This window comes from Aplysia californica, unplaced genomic scaffold (genome assembly GCF_000002075.1).
Source record: "Aplysia californica isolate F4 #8 unplaced genomic scaffold, AplCal3.0 scaffold00359, whole genome shotgun sequence".
NCBI lineage: Eukaryota > Metazoa > Mollusca > Gastropoda > Aplysiida > Aplysiidae > Aplysia > Aplysia californica.
In genome coordinates, this window is record NW_004797629.1 from 412,761 (window position 1) to 415,001 (window position 2,241).

Here is a 2,241-nt window from a genome sequence, read left to right on the forward strand (position 1 = left end):
GAAGAAGAAGAAGAAGAAGAAGAAGAAGAAGAAGAAGAAGAAGAAGAAGAAGAAGAAGAAGAAGAAGAAGAAGAAGAAGAAGAAAAATAATAACAACAATAATAATAACAATAACATAAAACAACATTGCACTTTTCAGTGGCAGTTTGCGAAGACCTCCTTCCATCTTGCAGTGACCTTTTGACCTTTGACCAGGATGCCTGTACACAGTACCCAGACTTCATGAAAAGGAACTGCAGGCTGGCCTGTAATTTGTGTGTTCCGTAGATTTTGTTCTTGTGATCTACGAAGTATGAAACGCCAAGTACATTTTCATGTTTTCTACGCTATATGGCATACCTCATAGTTTTGTTTTTTTTGGTGTTCTCTTTTAACAGCCTAGATAATGTAATATGTCCCTGTGTGTTCTATGTCACAGAAATGATACATTTTAGATCTCTGTGTGTTCTACGTCACAGTATATTTTGCATCCTAAATCTCTATGTGTTCTACGTCACAGTATATTTTGCATCCTAAATCTCTAGGTGTTCTATATACATCGTAGGTCTTTGTTTGATTTACGTCACATTATACAATACCACACTCTCTGATTCTGTTCTACGACAAAACAGAAAACCTGTAGATCTTTGTGTGTTCTACGCCAGAAAAAATAATACACCTCGTGCTCTACCTCACACCTTCTATTTTGTAGCTCCTGGAATGTTCTTTCCCACAAGACAAATGACGTATACCTCTTAGACTATTGCAGCAAATCATATTTGTAATCTCATTAGCAAAGGTGAAAAGATCAAACAAGTCCAACAGTTTAAATATCTAGGATATATAATAATATATGATGCCAAATGGTCCACAGAAATAAAACAGAGAATTGCAATGGCTAAGGCTAGTTTCAATAAAATGAGGCCAATCCTGAAAAATAGAAACATCTCAGTGACTACCAAATTGAAAGTTCTGAAATGCTATGGATGGTCAACCTTTCTAAATGGCTGGGAATGCTGGACAATCTCATAAGACAGTGACATAAATTAAATAGAAGCATCAGAAATGTGGTTTCGTAGGAGACTGCTGAGAATATCGTGGAAGGAAACATACTAAATGAGGTAGTGCTTGATGGAGCTCACGTGGGGCGCTCACTGTTAAAAACAATCAGGAAACGACAAATGCTATACAATGTATTTAGGACACCTGGATAGACATAAAGGTCTTGAAAATCTAGATCTCACTGGCAAAAATTGAAGACAAATGAGGAAGGGGTAGGCCCAGAGCAACTTACTAAGGGAACCTAAACAAATGGGTAACGGGGAAAGATCAGGGAAACTTTGCTTTTTTATGAGTCTCCGAGCAAATGAATGAATGGAGAACTATGATCGCCGATGTCTGTAGCAGATCTGGCACTGGATGATGATAAGACTGTATTGTGCCTCACGTTACAGTTTACACTGTGTAGATCTTTATGCGCTCTACGTCATAACATAACTTATCACGTAGCTCTATGTGCGTTCTACGTCATGACATACATCTCCTCGATCTTTGATGTTCTACCCCACTGCATACGTCTTGCAGCTTTCCGTGTGGTTCTATGTCACAGAACAGTGTACCTTGTGGATCTTATTGTGTTCTAGATCACAGTATTTGTTGCCCTTCGCCCTTTCTAGGCCACAGGACGTACCTCATAGATGTTATTGATGCTTACATCATTACATATGTTTCGTTATTTGTTTTGTGTTCTACGTCACAAGAAATATCTCGTAAATCTTTGTATGTTCTTCATCAAGTAGACATACCTCGTAGATTTTTTTGAGTTTTAGGTCACCAAAAAATGTACTATGTTGACTTTTGCGTGTTTCATGTCACAGAATACACATCTCAGATAAGTGTGTTTGAAACGGTATGTCACAGTACAATACGCCTTGTAGATGTTTGTACATTATACTTTACAGTTTGTGTTGAAAAACTATTCTGACGTTTAAATTTAAAAAGTTAGAAAATAACAAAATTATGTTTTGTGGAAATTTGATAATAATATTACGCAAAATGAGTAATTGTGTTCGCCGTATAACTCTAACACAGACTAAAACTAAAACCAGGATATGTACAATTTCGACCTTTGAAACGTTAACTTTTGTTTAATTTACAAACATTCAAAGATGTTATACTAATTGTCAAGTGCACATTAATGGCACCAAACTATGATAGAAAGACATGAACATGTTTTTAATTAGTCATAGTAATAAAATGATA

General features: G+C 36.2%; 1 protein-coding gene across 1 annotated transcript in view; it reads left to right on the plus strand.

The window, feature by feature from the left end:
* LOC101854104 overlaps positions 1 to 623 on the plus strand; it is a gene marked incomplete in the record, with an annotated part of 38,966 nt that extends 38,343 nt beyond the window's left edge. The window contains 1 exon segment of the mRNA XM_035971010.1: positions 140 to 623. Within this exon segment, the coding sequence (XP_035826903.1) occupies positions 140 to 267 (128 nt within the window).
* Between the last annotated feature and the right edge of the window lie 1,618 nt (positions 624 to 2,241).